Source organism: Leucoraja erinacea, chromosome 3 (assembly GCF_028641065.1).
Source record: "Leucoraja erinacea ecotype New England chromosome 3, Leri_hhj_1, whole genome shotgun sequence".
NCBI classification, from domain to species: Eukaryota; Metazoa; Chordata; class Chondrichthyes; order Rajiformes; family Rajidae; genus Leucoraja; species Leucoraja erinaceus.
In genome coordinates, this window is record NC_073379.1 from 67973264 (window position 1) to 67994669 (window position 21406).

A 21406-nucleotide genomic window follows, 5' to 3' on the forward strand; every position below is an offset into this window, starting at 1 on the left:
AGAGCATCCTGCTGGGGTATGGTTAGGTCTTCATTCCCAACGGACCGAGCAAAGGCGGTGATGGCTGCTGAGTGGAGCTTCAGGACTCGCTGCATCTTAACTTTGTGAGCCCTGATCTGCTGCCCCAGCTGGTTCCATATCTGCCCATTGACCGTTTTGACCCTCAGCGCCTCGCAATTCTCTGGCGCTGTGTACGTGTCAAGGGCCTGCTGGACGGCCTTGTCCTGCAGCGGGTTGTTGGACAGCCTGTTTATGCTGGCCGCCATTCTGGGTGGCAATACCATCCCAGTCGTTGGGGGCGCTGCGTATCGGCCCACTACACCCAGTAGCTCTTCTTCTAGCACGCCCGGCATTCTGATGGTATCCTCCGCCTGCCCTTGGGATAGGCCAGCCCAGTCCTGGCCTCCCTTACTGCCCTCGAACATAGAGGGTACAGAAGGGTGTGGAGAGGAGGAGGCCAAAGCCCGTCCTCCTGGGAGATGCCTAGCCTGCATCTCCTCGTTGATCATTCGCTCAAGGAGCTGCCTCATGCAGCTTATCCGAGCGTCTCCCCTTTTCGGTGGTGGAGAGTGTTCCCGTTCCTCCGATGAATCGGAGGACACCGGCCGGTCGGTCTTATGAGTAGCTTTCCTCCCTGTGCGGGGCGTCGATATCTGCAGCACTGGGGGCGGCTCGGTGTCGGGTGAGCGGGAGCGTTGAAAAGGCTCCTCCGCTGCGAGAGGCTGCCGCCCAGCTATGGACCCCTCCTCGGGTGGAGTTGGGCAGGCAGTCCTCCTGGCTGGTCGCTTTCGAGAGGCCATAATTCTCCCTGGAGCGACTCTGTAATACAAAAAAGGCACTTACCTGAGGTCTTGTCTTTATGCTGCAGCTGGAGAGCCTGGCTCCAGCTGCTGCCGCTGTTGCACTGCTGACGTAATGCCGCGCCTGCGCGCTGGGTGGGTTCTTCACGTAGTCACTCACGTGACTCCGAAGTAAAATTATCAGTTTTCAGTCCCTTTAATTTATTTTCTTTTGCTAATACTGAACTCCTTTAGTTACTCCTTTTCATTAGACTCCAGGATCTGTAGCAATTCTGGGAAGTTATTTGTGTCCTCTTTTGCGAATACAAAAACAAAGAGTGTTTAATTACTCTGTCATTTCTTTATTGTCTGTTTTAAATTCTCCCATTTCTGACTGTCAGCACCTGTATATTTATCCACTAATTTGCCTGAATTGTAATTAAAGTTCAGTCGGTTCCAACCGCCATTATCTTTCTTGGATAAAGATAGGAATGTATTAATATGGATTAAGTTTGAACATTAGTTGTTGAAAGATAAGGCAGCAGAGTGGCACAGCTAGTGGGCGGCACAGTGGCGCAGCAGGTAGAACTGCTGTATCATACGGCCAATGACCTGGGATTGATCCTGACCTTGGATGCTGCCTGTATAGAGTTTGCATGTTCTCCCTGTGACCACATGGGTTTCTCCAGTAACCTCCCACCTCCTAAAGATGTGCGGATTTGTAGGTTAATTGGCCTGTGTAAATTGCCCCGAGTGTGTCGGTTCCATCGCACTTCCCTCTTACACGCTGTCCCTTGAAGACATCATGTCTAACCAGTGTAATTTATCATATGTGCACTGACATTAGCTCGGCTGCACCTCACCAGCACCTCTCTCAGCTGATCTACCACTCCCACCAGTGCTTGTCTGACAGCCAGTGTTAGTTGAGTAGAAATTTCCTCTAAAGAAACGTCAAGAAGTATGAAATTTATCGTTTTGATTCCTGCAATTAATAGCATTCACCCTCCACTAGTTCTGGAAGAGGGCTGCTGTAACCTTGGTGCTACATTTTATTTCAGGATGAGTTTCAGATCAAATGGAAACATCATCAATAATATATTCTCCATAACATCAGCCCTGCATCAAAGCATCCGTGCCTTTTATTATCTTCACAGATAATGATTACAATAGATTTCTGTCCCTCTTCCCTCCTCCTATTGTCCATAAACTAACTCATCCAAAACTGTCTATGTATTAATTTATGTCAAACAGTTCACATATCATCCTCGTGCTGGTTGAAGTACATTGGTTCTCAATTAGGCAACGTCTAATCATAGTTTTATTTTGGTTATAGATAGAGCATGGAAGCAGGCCCCTCAGCCCATCGAGTCAATGGCAGCCATTGATCACCCATTCACACTAGTTCAATGTATCCCACTTACTCATCCACTCCCTCAACATTTGGAACAATTTTCATAAGAGGCCAATTAACCTACAAACTTGCACGTCTTTGCAATGTGGAAGGGAACCAGGAGAATCAGGAGAACACCCACGTGCTCATAGGGAGAATGCGCATATAGACAGCGCCCAAGGTCAGGACCAAACCTGGGTTTCTGGCATTGTGAGGCAGCAACTCTACATGCTGTTCCCTGTGTGTACCCTGCAATCGTCTCTTACTGTATAATCCTTAGAACTTCATGTGTTCATCCAGTTCTGACCTTTAGCTGCAAATGCTTTAAGTGATTGCATCCTTTTCCAACCATTTTTTCCTCTACTTCTCGTTCCTCCTTTAAAAAATCTCCATTAATCCTACAGTGGAAAAAAACATCAGTTTATCTTCTTTGTAGCTTAGCATCAGCTGTCCGAGAGGTTTGGTTGAGCCTGGTATGCCCACAGTTCGAGATATCCTCAGCTTAGGAACCTTACACCCAGCTTGTGGATGTCTGCACCGTTAGTTGGACTGGGCCAGTTCCAGCCTTGATATTTTGACACCTTCTGAAAGGTTAAGGAAGGATATGTACAGTAATTGACACGTCCCTAAATTCATTTTTGATTGGTTGCATTGTGAGGACTCGGTCCCCAGTGCCTCTGGATGGATGGAATCTACACTAGTTCAGGAAGCAGCTCTTCAGCCATTGGGATGAGGTGCTTCAGGAAGATCTTGGTGAAGACTTTTCCTTTGGCAGGCAACAAACATACCTCACTGTAGTTATCACGTGTAGATTTGTCTCCCAGGTAGCTCTTTCCCGGGTTATTTGTGAGGTGATGCGTGCAAAGAGCTTGTCTGTGCAGGGTCTTTGAATCCTGCAGTGTTCAGAAGAGCCTTTGACTCCAAATTTAAAGAGATTGTTGACATTGTGTGTCTCCAGCACATCCTATCTCGTGCAAACTGGTGGCAAGCAAGGCTATCTCTTCACCATAATGCTTCTATCAAACTTCCTTTCTGCACATCACCTCCAACATATGTCCAATTACAATAGAGAAACTACAGAACAAATTAAGACCTCTTCAATCTACATCACCGCAATTTCACAACTGTTTAGTTTAATTTAGTTCAGTTTATTGTCACGTGCACCGAAGTACTGTGAAAAGCTTTTTATTGAAAGACTACACATGATTACAATCGAGCTGTCCACAGTGTACAGATACATGATAAAGGGAATAAGGTTTAGTACGAGGTGAAGTCCAATTAAAGATAGTCCGAGGATCTTCAATGAGCTATATAGTAGCTCATAACCACTAGTTGTTGGTAGTTGTTGGAGGCCATCCCATCTACAACCATCAAGCTCCATTATGAAAATAACACTGCACATGCCTAACACTGCACATGCCTAAACTCCAAGGCACCGTCGATTTGGTCACTGAATTAGATGACGGTATTAATGCAGAACAGTACAGAACAGTACAGCACAGGCCCACAATGTTTATGCCAAACATGATGCTAACTGACCTGATCTGCCAGTACATGATCCATATCCCTCTATTCCCTGCACTTCCATGTGCCTATATAAAAGCCCTCTTTAAAAACTACTATTGTTTCTATCTCCACCACCACCCCTGGCAAAGTGTTCCAGGCACCCACTACTCTCTGTATAAATTATTTAGTTTACTTTGGTTTAGAGATACAGCGTGGAAACAGGACCTTCGGCCCACCAAGTCCACGCTGACCAGCGATCCTTGTACACTAGTTTTATCCTGGGGACAGTTTAACAAAATCAATTGACCTACAAACCCACAAGTCTTTGCAATGTGGGAGGAAACTAAAGCACCCGGAGAAAACATACGTGGCCACAGGGAGAATGTACAAATTCCGTATAGACAACATCCATAGTCAGGATCGAACCCGAGTCTCTGGCTCTGTAGGGCAGCAACTCTGCCACTGTGCCGACACACTTTAGTTTAGTTAGTTTTGTTTATAGTCACTTGTCTGCACACTCATCGTCCTCAAAAACAAAGGTCTTCTACAAACATTCCTTGATGTACTAGACTGTCCTCAGACAATAAATCTCCACAACAAGACCATGGAAAATGTAAAGGCTTTCCCACATCTTGGGAACAATCTCTCAGCAAAGGAAGGTGGAGATGATAAAATTTACCATCACTTTCAACAGGCCTGTATAGCTTTTGACCATCTGTGGAAAGGAGTGTTTAAAGACATCATATCCTCCATAAAGTTCAAGATCTACTGGGCAGCAGTGATCTTTGGCATTCTATACACGAATGAGATCTGGCCTGCCTCTCATTCTGATTCGGATTAGTTTACTGTCTATACACCAGGGTGCAATTAAAGTTCCTAATTCGCATGAAGTTCATAGAATAAACACAATAAATAAATGAGGGTGGTACAATTGGTAACACTGCTATCTCATAGTGCTAGAGACCACCCAAGTTCGATTCTGACCTCGGGTACTCTTTGTGTGGAGTTCGCACGTTCTCCATGTGACCTCATGGGTTTCCTCCAGGTGCTCAGGCTTTAAGTTCAAGTGAGTTCAAGTGAGTTTATTGTCATGTGTCCCTGATAGGACAATGAAATTCTTGCTTTGCTTCAGCACACAGAACATAGTAGGCATTGACTACCACATCCCAAAGACATGGGCTTCCTCCCACATCCCAAAGACATGCGTGCTTGTAGGTTAATTGTAAATTGCATCTAGTGTGTATGGAATGGATGAGAAAATGGAATAACATGGAACTAGTGTGAACGGGTAATCAATGGTCAGCGTGGACTCGGTGGGTCGAAGGGCCTGTTTCCATGTTGTATCTCTCTAAACTCTAAACTAAGTATGACAAATGCAAGAACAGCAGAATGGTACAAGGATTGCAGTGCAAACTGAAGTAGCACAAAACATACTAAAGTACAATAACAGAATGAGGCAGTGTTATGAGTACATGGGAGCACCACCATAAAGGAAGTGTGTGTGAGAGGTGTTGGATTCATGAGACAAATAGCCATGGGGAAGAAGCTGGTGTTAAGCCTGAACATTCAGGCTTTCAAGCTCCTGTATCCTCCCAAAAGGCAGATAGGAAAGGGAATGGACACGGTGGCAGGTATCATTGATGGTATTTCCAGCTTTCTTCATGCAACTCACCATGAAGATCAACTGGATGGAAGGAAGTGTGAGGGATTGGATTGTGTTGACTATGTCATATAAACCATATAAACCATATAACAATTACAGCACGGAAACAGGCCATCTCGACCCTTCTAGTCCGTGCCGAACACATATTCTCCCCTAGTCCCATATACCTGCACTCAGACCATAACCTTCCATTCCCTTCCCGTCCATATACCTATTTCAAAAGGAACTGCAGATGCTGGTTTATACCGAAGATAGACACAAAGTGCTGGAGTAACTCAGAAGATCAGGCAGCATCTCTGGAGGAAAACCACGGGTGACCTTTCGGGTCGGGATCCTTCTTCAGACTTTCTCAGGACCGAAGGACCTGTTTCCACGCTGTATCACAGTTTCCCGGTACAGATTGGCCGACGGAGGGCTAAGGCTCCATTTCCATCACACATTACTGATCACAGCCTTGCTTTCTGAAGGGGATCCACCGTAAGGGCTTGGGCACCCTCTGGAAAGCCGCCTCAGCCCCGTCTCAGCTGCCTGCAGATGAAGAGTTCCACTTGGCGATCACTCATTCCCACAGCCACGACGCTGCAAGATGAAAGTGTGGAAAAGTCTGTAAATGCCCTAAATCTGTCTAAAACATCTGTCCAAGAATAGAGTGGCCCATTTTGGTATTTCTGGAACTTGACTTACAGAATAAGAATCAAACAGAAACCTGGAGACACGAGGAACTGCAGACGCTGGAATCCTAAGCAAAACCCAAAGTGCCGGAGTAACTCAGCGGACCAAGCAACATCTCAAGGGAGGGAATGGACAGGTGACGTCGCAGGTCAGGACCTTTCATGTTTAGATTGGCTGATGATGGGTCCCGACCTGAAACATCACCTTTACATTACCTCCACAGACACTGCCTGAGTTACTCCAGCACTTTGGATTAAACAGAAACAGTTAATTTGAACCAAATGTATTATCTTTACTTTCTGGTGCTGCATACTCCTGGTCTTGATAAGAAACTGGAAAGACAATAGATTGCATCCTCGATCTTTTGTTGTGATTAGCTGTGATTCTGGGGATTATTGGCTTGAAACTGATTAGAGCCTTTCTGCTGTTTGAAAGCAGTGGCCTCAGGTGTGGTCCACAAAAACCAGCACACTTAATCTCTAACTGAGAATATACAGAAATGAATGAGTGGCGTAATGTAAGGTGTTTCTGCAAACAGCTTCATAAAATTAAAAAACAAGATTTGAAATATTGTAACTATTTTCATCTATCATTTCTATTGCACCACTTTTCCTTAAGGTGACTTTTTACATGGGGAGGGCTCATTCTGGATGAGTTGTCTTTACTATTCAAGCATGTGGCTAAATGAGAATGGTTACTTCAAATGTGACCACTGCAGCAGTCATTAAATAGGGAATTAGAGCAGAAAATTGCTGTCTCAAAACCATTGCAGGATTTATCTCGAATTAATTCTGCTTCTTTTCGGGGTAGTTGAGCTGATTTCCCTGTATTCTGTATGGCGTGCAGGGTTGCACAATGCCTGTGGTTTCTCCGCCCACCTGCCTGCCCCATTGCAAGCAGCAGTGCAGTTGCAGCTCTCCTCCCTACAGCACACTTGCTGAATAAACCACACAGCGGTCTGTCTGCCTGAGGATCTCTGTGATTCGCAAGCTGGACGGAGACTGGAGCCGATCATCACAAGGACACTTCGTGGCTGGGATATCTCCTGGAGCAACCAAATGGAAGAAGGTTTCTGTTGCACTACAGCAGTGTTTAGCACTTCTTACTCGCATCAACTTGCCTTTTTTTTCTTTCTTCTGCTTTGATGTTTTGAAACCAGCAACAGGATGCAAGTGAACCAGTCATTTGTGGTGTGGGGTTAAGTGATCGTGCTTAATGTTTTTTTGAAAAAATAAGTAACTTGAGCAAGCTGGCTGATGTGTGGGATACATTTCCATCTATTTTTGCACTGTGTAAGGACTTATACGGCGTGAGAGGCAATTGTGCTCTCATTGAATGGTGACACAAGTCAATAATTTGTCCAGAACCATGCATTCCTATATTTGCCAACGTTTAATCTTTAATTTCCCATAGGTGGTTATTCGTAGCCCGGGAGGGAAGGTGTGAATATTACAAAAGTCCAGAGTGAAGATTCCAACACGGACCAGCTGGCCTACAACCATCACTGTTGCGACCATTGGGATATATCAGGAAGAACTTTGCTTTCTCAACATTGTACAGGACAAGTGAAGGACAAGTGGATTTCCCCACATTGGATTCTGTGCCTCTGAAGGACCATTTAAACGGTGGACTGTAAATCATGAGTGAATTCTGGTTGTGTTTCAATTGCTGCATCGCAGAACAGCCTCAACCGGTAAGTGTGATCTAATTACGATAACAAGTTTTTTTTTCCTAACTTGGATCTTGATGATCAAACGACAAGAGGCCAGAAAAGAAAGAATGGGTCAAAACATATTTTTGAGTTTGACAGATTTTGGAAGTAGGTGAGGAGAGGAGTAAAATGGCTCAGCATCAGATTGACATTCAAAGCATGGTTTCTGATTAAATAACTGTGGGTTCATTGCCACTGAAGGCTGTGGAGGTCGTCAGTGGATATTTGTTACAGTGGAGATTGATAGATTCTTGATTAGTACGGGTGTCAAGGGTTATGGTGAAGGCAGGACAATGGGGTTGAGAGGGGAGAGATAGATCAGCTATGATTTAATGGCGGTGTGGAGTCGATGGACCGAATGGCCTTTCTGTTCCTACAACTTATGACCTTATCATTCTATAGGTCATGTGCTGTGGAACCATCTTCCACACTACCTGAACATTCCCCTTACAAGGTATTAATGGTGATTTGATAGAGCATATGGTAAATGTGTTGCTTTTGTTTTGTGACCATGTAACCTTCACAAGGTTTTCGGTCATCTGATGACTCCAGTGTACGAGGCATTTGTTCTTGTACAAATTAATTCAGTGCATTCTCTAGCATCATTTGTCTGCGAGATGTTTTGTAAGTCCATCTCCATCCCTGAAAAACTTTCCAAAAGAAAAAGATTAAAAGGTGCATTCCTTAATTAGGCACCAATCTGGATCACATTTAATCAACTGTCTTAATATGTCGCAGTGCCTTGATGGAACCCTTTGTAAGATGTATTAGCACAGTTATTATGTAAAAAACAACCCCTTGGGTTATTAATTTAGTGTAAAAAACGTTAGACCACGAGAAGCACAAATGGTTCACCAAAATGTAACTGTAAGCAAGTTCCAAAACCCAGAGGGAGTTATCCTCATTGTTTATGACGATGTACTGTGAGCTGTGTACAGACTTAGAGAGGCACTTCCTGAATGTATGGTTCTCAGTGGGTTGATCGTGAACTTCACAGAAACTTCTTGCTTGAAACAAAATGTTGCTGTCTTATGTTGAAACCGGAAATGAGATGTAGCTTTAATTTTTACACTATTGTGAGACTTCAAGCTTTCATGTCTGCTCCTGTGTCATCTGTTCGTGTTTTATTGCCAATTATTGACCTGTGATGGAAGGAGGTAGGGGTGTGGTTACTCTGAGAAGTGAGAGGTATGATTTGAGCTTCCTAGTAGCTGGCTACAAGGACATGAGTGATAGACTTACTCGGGCAAACAATCTTACTTGGTTTTAACCATGGTTTGTTGCTGAAATTTTCTTTTTAGCTCAATCATGCAAATGCCATTCTTCAATGACACAAGCCTAACAGCATCAGTAGCTATCATCTACTTTGGATTTTGGTTCAATTTTAGGGATTTGCAATTATAAGGGAGGGAGTACTAACTTACTGAAGATATCATATCTTAATGAAGATGAAAAGCCCTATCTGGACATAAAGGACGCATTGCACTGTTAGAAGATAAATACAGATCAGGGAGGAGCAGAATTTTCAACAGATTATATGTTGAGTGATCCAATCCAGTACTGGCAGAATTCATTAATGATCAAAATAGAAAAACAAGGTTTATACAATCTGCTAATTGAGGAAACCAAATCATAGTTGGTTGTGCAACTAAATACTGTACATAAGCAGGATATTTAATATCATACTTGTATTGTAAATTTGCTCAGTGGTGATTTCACTGCATCCTGATACCGAGACACAAATGCTCCGGGGACAGGAGTTCAAATCCCAACCAGGCAGCTGGAAAATGTAAACTCAGTTAATTAAATAACATAAAATAGAAGCTAATATCAATCACGTTGGGCATAAAATTACTGGTTTGGCATCAAAACCCTATTTGGTTTGTCGATGTCTTTATTGGAAGGAAATCTGTGCAGGGAGTGCAGGGCCCAGAGCAATATTGTCATCTTGGGCATTGGCCTGGACAGAAAACCAAACCGAAGTCTTTCTCATTTACAGTAGAGGATGTGCCAGATTTTGATATTGGTCCCAACGAACAGCCTCACAATGCCCTAACAAAGTTATAGGAATCACACTGGCTAATTAGCCATCATTCTGGCCGCACGGTGGCGCAGCGGTAGAGTTGCTGCTGTACAGCACCAGAGGCGTGGGTTGGATCGAGACTACAGGTGCTGTCTGTACGGAGTTTGTACGTTCTCCCTGCGACCATGTGGGTTTTCTCCGGTTGCTCTGGTTTCACAAGTTCACAAGTTGTAGGAGTAGAATTAGGCCATTCAGCCGATCAAGTCCACTGCCATTCAATCATGCCGACCTCTGCCTCCAAATCCCATTTTCCTGCCTTCTCCCCATAACCCATGACACATGTTCTAATCAAGAATCTGTCTATCTTAAATATATCCACTGACCTCAATATCCACAAGGCCTCCACAGCCCTCTGTGGCAATGAGTTCCACAGATTAACTACCCTCTGACGAAAGAAGTTCCTCCTTACCTCCTTTCTAAAAGAGCGCCATTTAATTCTGAGGCTATGACCTCGGGTTACCTCCCACATTCCAAAGACGTACAGGTTTGTAGGTGAATTGGCTTCAGTAAATTGTCCCGTGTGTAGGGTAGAGCTAGTGAATAGGTGATCGTTGGTCGATGCGTGGGCCACAGGGCCTGTTTCCACGCTGTATCTCTAAACTAAACTAAACTAAAATCCCGGAATTCCCTGTTACCATTCGTTTCTTGTCAATAGAAAAAATAAACTAGAAATAGAGGCAATGGGAATATACAGTCAAAAAGAAGTGGCTTTGGATATCCTCAACTTTACTCCTGATTGCTTGATCTTTCTCCTCACATGGTTCAGAATCTCCATTATGATTCAGTCAGGGGACTGATTCAGCCGGACCAGACCATATTCATCTGGGCAATCCTTGGGCAAAGGTCATAAGTGATAGTAGTCGAATTAGGCCATTCGGCCCATCAAGTCTACTGCTCCATTCAATCATGGCTGATCTATCTCTCCCTCCCTAACCCCATTCTCCTGCCTTCTCCTCATAACCTCTGACACATATACTAACCAAAAATGTATCTATCTCTGCTTTAAATGTATCCACTGACATAGCAGTTCACTGGACTGAACATCCCATCCGTCACTTTCAGTGATATTTCCTCTCAACACTGGCCCACACTGGCCACTGTGAGTACCGTCTCAGATATAGATCTTAGATCTAGCTCTGAGGGCTAATGGAATCGAGTGATATGGTGAGAAAGCAGGAATGGGGTATTGATTTTGGATGATCAGCCATGATCATATTGGATGGCAGTGCTGGCGCGAAGGGCCGAGTGGCCTACTCCTGCTCCTATTTTCTGTTTCTATGTCTCCCTAGCCAGTGTGCGGCTGCAGTAGCAGTACTACTAGGACCACAAAGGTTGAAGAAGTCAGCTGAGGTACATCCTAAAGGCTTTTGGGGATAGACAGTGAAGTTTGGTCTGCTGGCAACTTGCATATCCTATGGAAAATAAATTAAGAATGACACAGGACGAATGACTTTCTTCGGTTTGGATAAAAAGTGTGATATCTTTTGAGGCCAAAGAAGTAGGTCAGCTATGTATGTAGCACAGAGTGAAAAGTTGCATCAACTATTTCCAGGATCATTTGCATCCTTACATAGACAAGACAGGGGACTTTGTGATTTGGGATGTAGTTGTCCACCTGATGTTTTCAATGCGACTTTAATAGAAATCTGAGGGGCAACCTTTTTACACAAAGGGTGGTGGGTATTTGGAATGAGCTGCCAGATGAGGTAAACGGGGCAGGTACTATCATAATGTTAAAAAGACATTTGGGCAGGTACATAGATCGGATAGGTTTAGAAGGATATGGGCCAAATGCAGACAGCTGGGACTAATGTAAATGGAGTATGTTGGTTGGTGTTGGCAAGTTGGGCCGAAGGGCCTATTTCCATGCGGTATGACTCTAAAGGGGCTGTCCCACTTGGGCGACCTAATCCGCGAATTAAGAAGAGTGTCTTCGACTTTCAAGCTCGAGGACACTCGCCTGGAAAGCCGCGAGTTGGATCGACCGACCGCGCGCGCACACACACACACACACACACACACACACACACACACAGACACACACACACACACACACACACACACACACACACACACACACACACGCACACACACACACACACACACACACCGCAAAGGCGGGGGCCAGGGAAAGCGGGGGAGTGCTGTCTGCACGATGAAGAGGAAGGTAAACAGCTGCCACAGTGTACGGTAAGTCCTTTAGAGAGCGCGGAGGGGGTGGGGGGGGTGGGGGGTTAGCAGCCATTTTACCTTCTGGTAGGTTTTCCTTGGTCCTGAAAACTCCAATGAGCCAATCAAAATGCATGGTCAGCGACAGAGATTGTCTACGGCTGCCTGTATTTAAATAGCGACCCCACTCCACTGCACTACGAGTTAAAAAGAACCATGCCGACCAAATTTTACTCGCGGAAAATTTTTCCGCGACCTAGCTGAGGCCACGAGTATTCGGGAACTTCCCTCGAGCACAAAGGAGAGTTCCAGCGACCTCATAGGACCTCTTAGGACCATGTGTCGACCATGCTGCGAGTTTGAAGGTCGAAGACACTCTTCTAAACTCGCAGATTAGGTGGCCCAAGTGGGACAGCCCCTTTAGACCCACAACGTTATTTTGTATCCATTGAAAGCTGGTAGCGAAACTTTAAGCCTATTTCCCCTTCCCATTTTACTCTGAAGATTTCCGATTAAAATTTGGAATTCTTGTTTAAACATAGAATAGTTTAAAATCCTAATGCTTAAAACAACCAATTGCCGTGAATGAATCATTGAAGCATATGGTGAACTACAAGGAAATTCATAGCTGGTGACTGATCATAGTGTGGGAAACTGTTTAACAATGTTTGGTTGTACTTTATTAAAGAGGCAATGCATCAAAATTACATGGGTATTTTCAAATAATATGTCTGTTGTGGAAAAATTTGAACATTGTGATATACCAGTAAAATGTTTTATCATTAATGTTCATGTGACTAGTTTTGGATAATTGGGAAGTGGGTGATTGGATTATGAGCCTGTAATCATCAAAGTGTCTGACAATGGTTCTGACTCAAAACCAAAGCCCATTTAATGTGGACATGACATCCAAGAGTGAATTTCTTTGTGATGATGTCAATTAAGTATTGACTTTTAAATTTGAGGTAAGTTTTTTTCTGCCTGTGGTAACTATTTGTTTCTTTTGCCCATAAATGGATTGGTTAGCAAATATTTTTGAATGCATTAATCACACAGAAAGCATTTGAACCAAGAGATTGCTTTTGTGATAATTTCTGAACGAGGTAGAGGCCATTGGAAAACAGGACTCGGTATTTCTATCCATTTCTCACGACAACGCATCTGACATTTTTCTGCTGTCGGGAATACATCTCACGATGCTGCTATTTACACTATGCCATTTCCAACTTTGTGCAACTATCTTGGGACAACTCAAAGACATTGCAATGATTTTTCCAATGTTTCATGGAACACTGCTGATTGGGAGACTTGACTAGGCAGCTTAGAAAGTGTGGAGGAAGGAACTACAGATGCTGGTTTACACCGAAGATAGACACAAAATGCTGGACTAACTGAGCATCTCTGGAGAAAAGGAATAGGTGATGTTTTGGGTCGGGACCCTTCAGACTGAGAGTCAGGGTAGAGGGAATGTAGAGGGATGAAAAGGTACAGAACAAAGTAGAGATGGCTCCTGTGGCCAAAGAGCCCACAATGGTCTATTGTTGGCTGAGGAGGAGGAGGTGAAAATGAAGGGATAAGAACAGTGGCACTAGTAAGGCAATAGAGTGGGGAGCGACAGAAAGAGGGAATGCAATGAATGCAGAAATTTATATTGATACAGCTGGATAGCCACAAAATTATGGAGTAACTTAGCGAGACAGGCAGCAGATCTGGATAGAAGGAATGGGTGACATTTCGGGTTGAGACCCATCAGACTGATTATTGTAGCGCTGAGTTACTCCAGCATTTTGTGTCTATCATCTGTGTAAACCGGCATCTGCAGTTTCTTCCTACATACTTCATATGGCTGGAACTGCTCTCAGGCTCCCAAAGTCCGTGGAGAGTGCTGCAACTAACATGGAATGTTTTCTTTAGCACTCAGCTGCTGATACACCCATTCAATGAGTGCCTCAGTTATGACATCTTGTCTCATTGGTAACTATGCAAGACCCATTTCCTGAATATAAGCTATCTTTGTACTCCTTCAAGGTCTCGTTAGCCAATTTCGCAATTCTATGCAGGGAAAATGACTGGATGAAGGTGCCTATAATTCGTACATGCTCTTCCCATTTCCAAATTCATTGGTATGAGGCACCACCTGTAAGATTACTACAGTGGGAAATTCTGCTTCTCAATCTGCCTTTTATTTGATTAAAATTTGCAGGACCTCATCCCATTTTCTACCTATATTGGTATTATTATGGCTCTCGGTTTGTGAATGTTCTGCAGCCACTCATTGATAACTTTGACCAAGGCACCATAACATGCCACAACATGCCACTCCCGAGTCACACCTGCAACAAGAATTGGGTTAACCATTGTGACCTGATCGCTTCAATTTTATGAAGGAAAAAATTCCAATTCATTCCGTGGAAAGTAATCTGCTATTTGTAATTTATAGCTGGAATGTAACCCAGAGAGTGTGAACAAATTGTCACAGACTCGCCTTCCATTGTTTTAGTGCGTAACACTTCCAAGAGCTGGTTATAGGAACGTAAAGATAGCGTTTATGTAGAAAAGGAGTAGGAGATGTTTCGGGTCGGGACCCTTCTTCAGACTGATGTCGGGAGGTGGGGGGGGGGGGGGGGGGGGGGGGGGGGGGGGGGAAGAAAGGAAGGAAGCGGCAGAGACAGTAGGCTATGTGGGAGAGCTGGGAAGGGGGAGAGGAAGGAGGGAGAAAGCAAGGACTACCTGAAATTAGAGGTCAATGTTGGTACCGCTGGGGTGTAAACTACCCAAGCGAAATATGAGGTTTGGATACTACTTCAAATGGAAGCAGGGTCCCGACCCGTAAAGTCACCTGTCCACTGCTTCCACAGATGCTGTCTGGTTCATTAGTTAATGTCAATCTGCTGGGTTTGTGGTAAGGTTTCTGTCGACAATTGCATTAAAAAAAACCAAAATGATTAGCTGAATATAAATTGCACAGCTACCATGATGGGATCTGAACTCACACCTCTGATTGTTAATCCCTTAAGGGCCTGTCCCACTTGCATGCGTTTGGTGCGACCAAACGGAAGCAGAGTTCACGCGAAGTTCGCGCTAAGAACGCGCGTGACGTCATTTGCGCCATACTCGCCAATCAGCTGGGCAGGAGGCGGGCCGACTGAATTTGGGCGTCGCACGGCATCGTGCGGTGACGTCTTCACGCAACGCCACGCTGAGCGGTGACGTCATCGCGCAACGCTAGGCGTACGCCGTCAAGATGCTGCGTATGCCGTCAAGACGCTGCATACGACCACAATGCGTCTGCGTGCCGACAGGCCGTTGGCGCACGATGATTTCGGACACTGTCAGATTTTCGGAGCCCTATGCGATGTCGGGACCAGCCCCGCACAACTCCGCGCTTCGAAGTGGGACCGGCCCCGCGTGGCCATACGGTGCCCGTATGCCTCAAGTGATCACATTTGGTCGCGCCAAACGCAGGCAATCGCATGCAAGTGGGACAGGCCCTTTAATTTAACTAATGCACCGCCACCCTACTCAATGACTCAAATTGTCTTCTTTTGTATCATGAGGAAATATGACATACAAAATGTCCCCTATTTCTGTGACAGATTTATTAATCTTTAGTTCCTTGATGTACTTCTCCCACCTTTATAAATAGTAAGATTATATTCCAAGTCTGTGGAAACTGTTGAAGTACTTTTGGGAGTTGTGGAAGATAACACTCCTGCAGCCTGCATTTGTCCTGACTGGGAATTGAGCTAATGTGTCCATTTACTTTAGTTTAGTTTAGAGATACAGTGTAGAAACTGGTCCTTCTGCCCACCAAGTTCATACTGGCCAGTGATCCCCGCACACTAACACTATCCATTCACTCTACAGACAATTTCTACAATATTACCTATCCAATTAACCTACAAATCTATAAATCTTTGGAGTGTGGGAGGGAACCGGATGGAGATCCCGGAGAAATCGCACACAGGTCAGGGGGAGAATGTACAAATTCCATACAGACAGCACTCGTAATCAGGATCGAACCCGGGTCTATGGCGCTGTAAGGCAGCAGCTTCACCACTGTGACACCGTGCCACACAGTACTTACATGGTAAGAAAGGAGCTATCCCACAGAGGTTTACTGAGAAGGATACAATGGGTATAAAAATATCCAGAGAGGGTAGAATGGCAGCATTCTAGGAGGAAGGGGAATGTTGGAGACGGGAGATAAAACGGAGGTTTACTGAGAGCTCTCTGTGCTAAGTCAGTATACACCATTCATTTAGCTTGTGAGATTGTTGCTAACTGTGTTGATTAGAATTAGCATTATGGAAAGCTGCCCCTTTGAGACTAATTTGGGATTTGTTAAAATGGTGCAAACAGGAATGTGTGCAGATCTATGTTCAATCATTCCCTTTGCTTTCTAATTGTTTTCATTGTTCTTTGCCTGTGAGGTACTGACAGAGTTTGTATAGAGGGCCGTGTTGCATTTCTGAGCAGTTTCATCAAAGTAGCAACGCAACTTCTGCTCCATAAACATCTTGACAAGTAGGATGAATGGTTGGTAATCTAGGACAGCGAATCCCTCCGGATGCACACAGAACGTTTCCATTTACAGGATCTGAACATGTGCTGCAGCCACAAGACCCCCAACGCAATACATAACGAGGAGGAAACGGGACTGGGACAGTAACTTGTCAAGAGTCATGAAGGACATAACATGAAGCACGCAACCAGTTCCCTGAATGATTAGAAATGCATGAGAGGAAGGTCCACAGAGAGACAGCTCAGAATAACCAACCAAAAATTGAGGAAGTTATGTGAAATTCTGTTTTTACTGAAATTTGAGAAGAACGCGAGATCTTTTACAGCAAGGGAGCCAAGTCAGCTTGAGAAATTTAATAAAATATTTAAAATTGTATTATTACCATAAAACAATGGTCTAATAATCAAACAGCTCCCTCAGTAACCTTTATGTGTGTTGGATGGGAGGAGGGAACAAGGATATGAGGCAAACCTACCACCCCATCCAGGAAGCAATGACTCACCTTTACAAATGCCTGCGTCTAATTTTCTCTATAATACATGTGTCACCCGTCCAAAAATGGTCAACTCTACAGTTTAGTTTTGTTTCGTTTAGAGATATAGCATGGAAACAGGCTTTTCGGCCCACCGAATCCACGCCGACCAGTAATTCCATTATCCTACATTGGGGACATTTTTTACATTTATAACAAGCCAATTAAGCAAACCTGTACGTCTTTGGTGCGTGGGAGGAAACCAAAGTTCTTGGAGAAAGCCCACACAGGTCACTTGCTCCCCCTGCAGGAACTATACATCAGGAGGTGCAACTCCAGAGCCAACAATATCATGAGAGACCCCTTCCACCCCTGCAACGGACTGTTCCAGCTGCTACGGTCAGGCAAACGCCTCCGTTGCCATGCTGTGAGAACGGAGAGGTTGAGAAGGAGTTTCTTCCCAGAGGCCATTCGGACTGTAAACGCCTATCTCACCAGGGACTAACTCTACTGAACGTTTTTCCTTCCATTATTTATTATGTAAAAGAATATGTGTGTTATGATTGTGTTTATAGTTTGTTTGGTTGTTTGTCTTTTTGCACAAAAGTCCACGAGCATTGCCACTTTTCATTTCACTGCACATCTCGTATGTGTATGTGACAAATAAACTTGACTTGACTTGACTTGAGAACGATTAAACTCTGTCCAGACAGCACCCGTACAGATCGATCCCGGGTCTCTTGCATTGTAAGCGCTGTAAAGCAGCAACACTACCGCTGCACCCCCATGCCGCGCACAACTTTAGTGGACATGAGTAAAGATTTCACTTGATGCATATACAGGACATAGCCGTTGCATACACGACCCATCTCTAATTGAAGTTGAGAGGGTTGTGGTGAGCCACCTTCTTGACCCACTTCAGGGACCCACTTCAGGACTATCATTACTCCTTTCATGTTGTTAGTCCCAGGATTTAGACCGGGCAATCATGAAGGAACAGTGCAATATTTTGAAGCCATGGTGGTGTGTGCAGTTTGAAAAGGAGCTTGCAGATAGCATTTGGATGTGTTGCTGCCCAGGCACTACAGTTATATAAAAAAAACTTGCATTCATGTATATGTGACGTGGATGTGAAAGGACTTGATGGAAATGTGGCGAGAATAGGTTACAGGAAAAATTAAGGGATATTGGAACTGTTTTAAGAACTGGCATATATATACACTCAAGGGGTGACCCGAATAGGTGGGAGTTGGCAGCATCTACTGTGGCATTAGGAAAAGGTAGGGGACTATAGAATTTATTAAGACATAAAAGTGGTATTAAGCATGCATCTTTAAGTCCTCTCCGGGAGGAGGCAGCCGCTGTAGTAGTGGGTTGACCGTGGGTCGTGGAAAGTTTGGCGTAGGGCTTGGTTTTCGCAAACATCCAGAATCAAGGATCTGTACTAAAAAGGCAGGCATCATGAATTGTGTTGCAACCTGCTGATGACCTTTGGAGATCAACCCAAGCCATTTCAGATTCACGCCTTTAATGAAAACTGCCTTGGTGTACCTGCTGTTTAGGCTCACACGTGAAATGTGTTCACTTTGCCCGGTGACAGCAGGCTATTGAAGGCATTGAAGGCCTAAAACTTTATTTAAGGGAACAAAAACTACTTATTGTTGTTTTGTGTGCTTCAATGTTAAATTATGAAGTGGTTGGTTTCAATCTTGTGTAAATGCCACACCTCGATAAATGTTATAGAATTTGGATTTAAACAACAATGGCAGCACAGTGGCGCAGAGGTAAATCTGAGACCCAGGTTCGATCCTGACCTCGGGTGCTGTCTGTGTGGAGTATGTGCGTTCTCCCTGTGATTGCATGTGTTTCCTCTGAGTGCTCCGGTTTCCTCCCACATCCCAAAGATATGCGGGTTTGCAGGTTATTTGGCTTCTCGAAATTGTAAATTGTCCCTAGTGTGTAGGATGGTATCAGTGTACGGGATGATCACTAGTCGGCACGGATGCGTTAGGCTGATGGGCCTGTTTCCATGGTGTATCTCTACAGTGAATTAAACTGGGAATAATTGTTATCTATTGCCGTGTTTGTAAAACAACTAATAGTAAGCTGGTAGTCCATTTTACACCTGTTGGGGTTATATTCATGGCATTTAGAAGGATGAGAGGATATCTTATAGAAACATATAAAATTCTTATGGGATTTGACAGGCTAGATGCAGGAAATTCTTTCCCCATGTTGGGGGAGTCCAGAACCAGGGGTCACAGTTTAAGAATAGGGGATAGGCCATTTAGGACTGAGATGAGGAAAAACCTTTTCACCCAGAGAGTTATGAATCTGTGGAATTCTCTGCCACAGAAGGCAGTGGAGGCCAATTCGCTGGATGTATTCGAGAGAGAATTAGATATAGCTCTTAGGGCTAACGGATTATGGGCGAAAAGCAGGAACAGAGTACTGATTCTGGATGATCAGCTATGATCATATTGAATGGCGGTACTAGCTCAGAGAAGCATAGAAAAAATAGGTGCAGGAATAGGCCATTCGGTCCTTCGAGCCAGCACCACCAATCAATATGATCATGGCTGATCATCTAAAATCAGTGCCCCGTTCCTGCTTTTTCCCCATATCCCTTGATTCCTTTAGCCCAAAGAACTAAATCTAACTCTCTCTTGAAATGGCCTACTCCTGCAACTACTTTCTATGTTTCTACTTTATGATTCATGTTCAGACTCACCCCTTGTGTGATTGTGCGTAAATCTACTGACCCCATTTCCTGTGGGGGTGCAGTGAGAGAAGGGAAGATCACAGAGGAACTTAGTTTTAAGGCTAAAGCCACACGTATGAAGATTTCAGTGGTGCCCGACGTTAAGGAGAGTCGTTTTTGTTTAGTTTAGAGATAGAACATGGAAGCGGGCCCTTCGGTCCATCGAGTTCGTGCCAACCAGCGATCCATGCTCACTGACACCATCCTACACACACTAGGGACAATCTTAGAATTATACCAAGTTAATTAGCCTGCAAACCTGTGCATCTTTGGAGTGTGGAATCAAACAGGAGTTCCCGGAGAAAGCCCATGCAGGTCATGGGGAGAACGTACTAACTGCACACAGACACCACCCATAGTCAGGATATCTGGCACTGTAAGGCAGCAACTCTACCGCTAGGCCACCGTGCCGCCTTCAACTGTGTGTACAGGTACTTTGTATCTATGGACCCCAAACCCGAGTACACATACCCTTGAGTGATTTAGTCCAACATGTGCTCATTTAATGCATACACAAACATTTTGAATCATTTGCTTTAAAAACAAAATAGCTTGGTATTTGGTTGGATCGAATAGGTAAACTGGTTCAAAGAGGATGAGACCTTAGCAAAGAAGTACAGTCAGCCATAATGCATAAGGGATGCTTATGGTAGAAAAGGAAAGCACCAGCACCAATATCAGAGTCTGTGGATCTGAGTAGGGGTGCTCTGTATGTGTTCTATAGTTGCAAAAATATACGTTTTTCTGGGGGTTTATGGAAGTGAAATAAAATTTGCCACGGTGCTCAGCTCATGGGACCATTTGCAAGGTGGTTACCATCAAGCAGCAAATGTTTGTGGTGAATGTATCTAGTACCCGTGTGGTGCATTATTGTGGTCTCCATGCTTTTCTGGTCAATGATGTAAGATGAAACTTGGTGTATTAATATCTGAATTATCTAGTGAGGAGGAGGGCAGAAGAGTAAACGCAGCTTTACCAGGAGAAACCACAAAAATGTCAGTGCACAAAGTGCATCTTCCCACCCATAGCACACACACAGCATTGTGTTCTGTGCTCTTTGTCTCTAAGTGTCTAAGGTTGAGGATACTGCTGGGGATCCCGAGGGGGTAGGAGGGTAGAGGCCCAGCAGTCAGAAGGCCTTGGGGGTGAGTTACTGCATTGGAGGCCCTGTGAAGAGATAGGGGTTATGGTCAGTAAGTCCATTGAGCAATTCTTACAAAATGTCAATTTCCCCACTACCTTTGAATACCGGCCCAAGATGCCCAGAGTAGAGAAGGTACATTCAGGCAATGGGCTGAACGGACTCAATGGGCTGAACGACTTCCTTCTCTGTTGTAGGGGCGGTTTTGAGAACTTCAAGTCCATCCATTGGGAGTTTACAATCTATCAAACACCTATTCCATTGCCCATTTCTTGTTGCCTTTATCGGTCACCTCAGAACTCCGAGAACAGGAGTGGAAGCAAGTCATCCTTAATCCCAATGCGCTGACTAAACAGAAGACAATCCTGACTATCAGGGAAAAAGTCTTATAGCAAAAAAAAAATGATCCTCAAAGTCTTTCCCAACGGAATCACCCAACCACATGGAAGATGGTTTAATTTATCAGGTATACCAGCTTCCAAAGTTAGAGCGGCTGAATATTTAGTCATATATGTTGGCAGTTTTCCTTCATAA

The 21406-nt window shown here is 44.4% G+C and overlaps 1 protein-coding gene across 7 annotated transcripts in view; it reads left to right on the forward strand.

Moving 5' to 3' along the window:
* Nucleotides 1-21406, forward strand: part of cdc42se2 (CDC42 small effector 2) — a 182906-nt gene that overhangs the window by 131707 nt on the left and 29793 nt on the right. For all 7 annotated transcript variants that reach the window (XM_055632851.1, XM_055632854.1, XM_055632850.1 and 4 more), the window contains one exon: nucleotides 7424-7703. In XM_055632851.1, the coding sequence (XP_055488826.1) occupies nucleotides 7650-7703 (54 nt within the window). In that variant the 5' untranslated portion in view covers nucleotides 7424-7649. The remainder of the gene's footprint in view (nucleotides 1-7423; nucleotides 7704-21406) is intronic.